The following is a 1574-nucleotide window of genomic DNA, read 5'->3' on the forward strand; positions in this document are numbered from 1 at the left end:
CGACCAACTACATCACCCTCATCCCACTTCTGGCAACCATGTTCTTCATAATGGGTAGGTGCAGAGAGCGAGAGCCCAGGACCAGCAGCCCAGGGCTGGGTACCAGCCTGGGGGAATGTTTTTCATCCGAGGCAGTTTGATATGGAGCAAGGAGATTTGGGCTTGGAGTTGGAAAGCAAGCAGATGTCCCTGGAAGACCAAGAAAGATGGCATCTGAAGTTACTTTGAGGACTGATAGAGCATAAATGGGGGGGAATAATGATTGATGCGGAAGCAGGGTAGGATGGTACAGGGCTCTTCTGTACTCCCCAGTGGGCTTTGAAGCCTCAACAGCCTGACGTTACCCCTCCTCCCCTGCAGGTTATGCCATGGGCTGGGGCCCCATCACTTGGTTGCTGATGTCGGAGATCCTCCCTCTGAAAGCCCGTGGAGTGGCCTCAGGCCTCTGTGTTGTTGTGAGCTGGCTGACAGCCTTCACCCTGACCCAGTTCTTCCTCCGGGTCGTGGTGGGTACTGCCCCGGGAGGGTGTTCGTTAGCCCCTTCTCAGACCCCTTCTGCACCAGCTCACATCTGCTTTCTGTCCCACTCTCCAGGAAGCCTTTGGCCTCGAGGTGCCCTTCTTATTCTTTGCTGTCATCTGTGCCGGGAACATCTTATTCACAGGCTGCTGTGTTCCAGAAACCAAAGGCAGGTCCCTGGAACAGATAGAGGCCTTCTTCAGGACTGGTCGGAGGTCATTCATGAGGTAGGAGCTGACATCTGTCAGCTGCACCAGACCACCAGTCCACGTGCTCAAGGGCAAGAAAGAAAATGGTTGTAGTACTGGAGTTGGAGGCTGGAGCTCCCTGTGAAGGCAATGGGAGAGGAACAGCTGGCAATGACTATCTTGCTTTGAATGTAGAAGTTGCCAACTGAAACTTTACCTTCTCTTCCCATCACTCAACACTACCTGTTGCTCTCCAAGCAACATGTCAACCCGAGGTATGGGACCACGTAACCAGCGCCAAGCTGGAGATAAATATATCCTGGAAAACAAAATGTGTGGCTGTGGACAAGAGACCACGCATGTCCTTTGCTCAGCTGCCACCCAAGCAGCCCGAGAGCCCCAGGGTTTGGCCAGAACAGAGATAACAGCTGTAGCTGTGTTGGCAAATTTCATTATGTAGTTGCGAGAATAAAACAGTTTTGCCTTCAACTGCAAGATGTTGCCTTGATTTGTAGAGAAGGGAGCTGCCAGTGGGTGGGATGGGACAGCCAGACCAGGACTGTGACAAGGGGACCACAGCAGCCTGCAGCTTCCCAGATGGGTCTCATGTACTTAAGGACTTCCAAAGAGGCAGAGCCAGATATTTTGTATAAAAAAAGCTGCCACATTTTATTGCTCTAAAAACACACATTACACTAGAAGCCTAATGATCCAGACCAAATACAGTTCACAAAAAAAATCCAGGACAAAACAAAGAACAGGAACAGACAAACATCCAGCTGTAGTGCAAGTGATTCACTGTAGGAAAGACACAGTGGGTACTGACAACGCTTTGTACTGGGTTAGGTCCTTCCCACCCCAGTTTTA

General features: G+C 51.0%; 1 protein-coding gene across 1 annotated transcript in view; it reads left to right on the forward strand.

Moving 5' to 3' along the window:
• SLC2A6 (solute carrier family 2 member 6) overlaps nt 1-750 on the forward strand; it is a 5196-nt gene extending 4446 nt beyond the window's left edge. Inside the window, 3 exon segments of the mRNA XM_010176276.2 lie at nt 1-54; nt 361-506; nt 595-750. The exon segment at nt 1-54 is cut by the window's left edge and continues 25 nt beyond it. Of these exon segments, the coding sequence (XP_010174578.2) occupies nt 1-54; nt 361-506; nt 595-750 (356 nt within the window).
• The last annotated feature ends 824 nt before the right edge of the window (nt 751-1574 follow it).

This window comes from Antrostomus carolinensis, unplaced genomic scaffold (genome assembly GCF_000700745.2).
Source record: "Antrostomus carolinensis isolate BGI_N321 unplaced genomic scaffold, ASM70074v2 scaffold14699, whole genome shotgun sequence".
Lineage (NCBI taxonomy): Eukaryota > Metazoa > Chordata > Aves > Caprimulgiformes > Caprimulgidae > Antrostomus > Antrostomus carolinensis.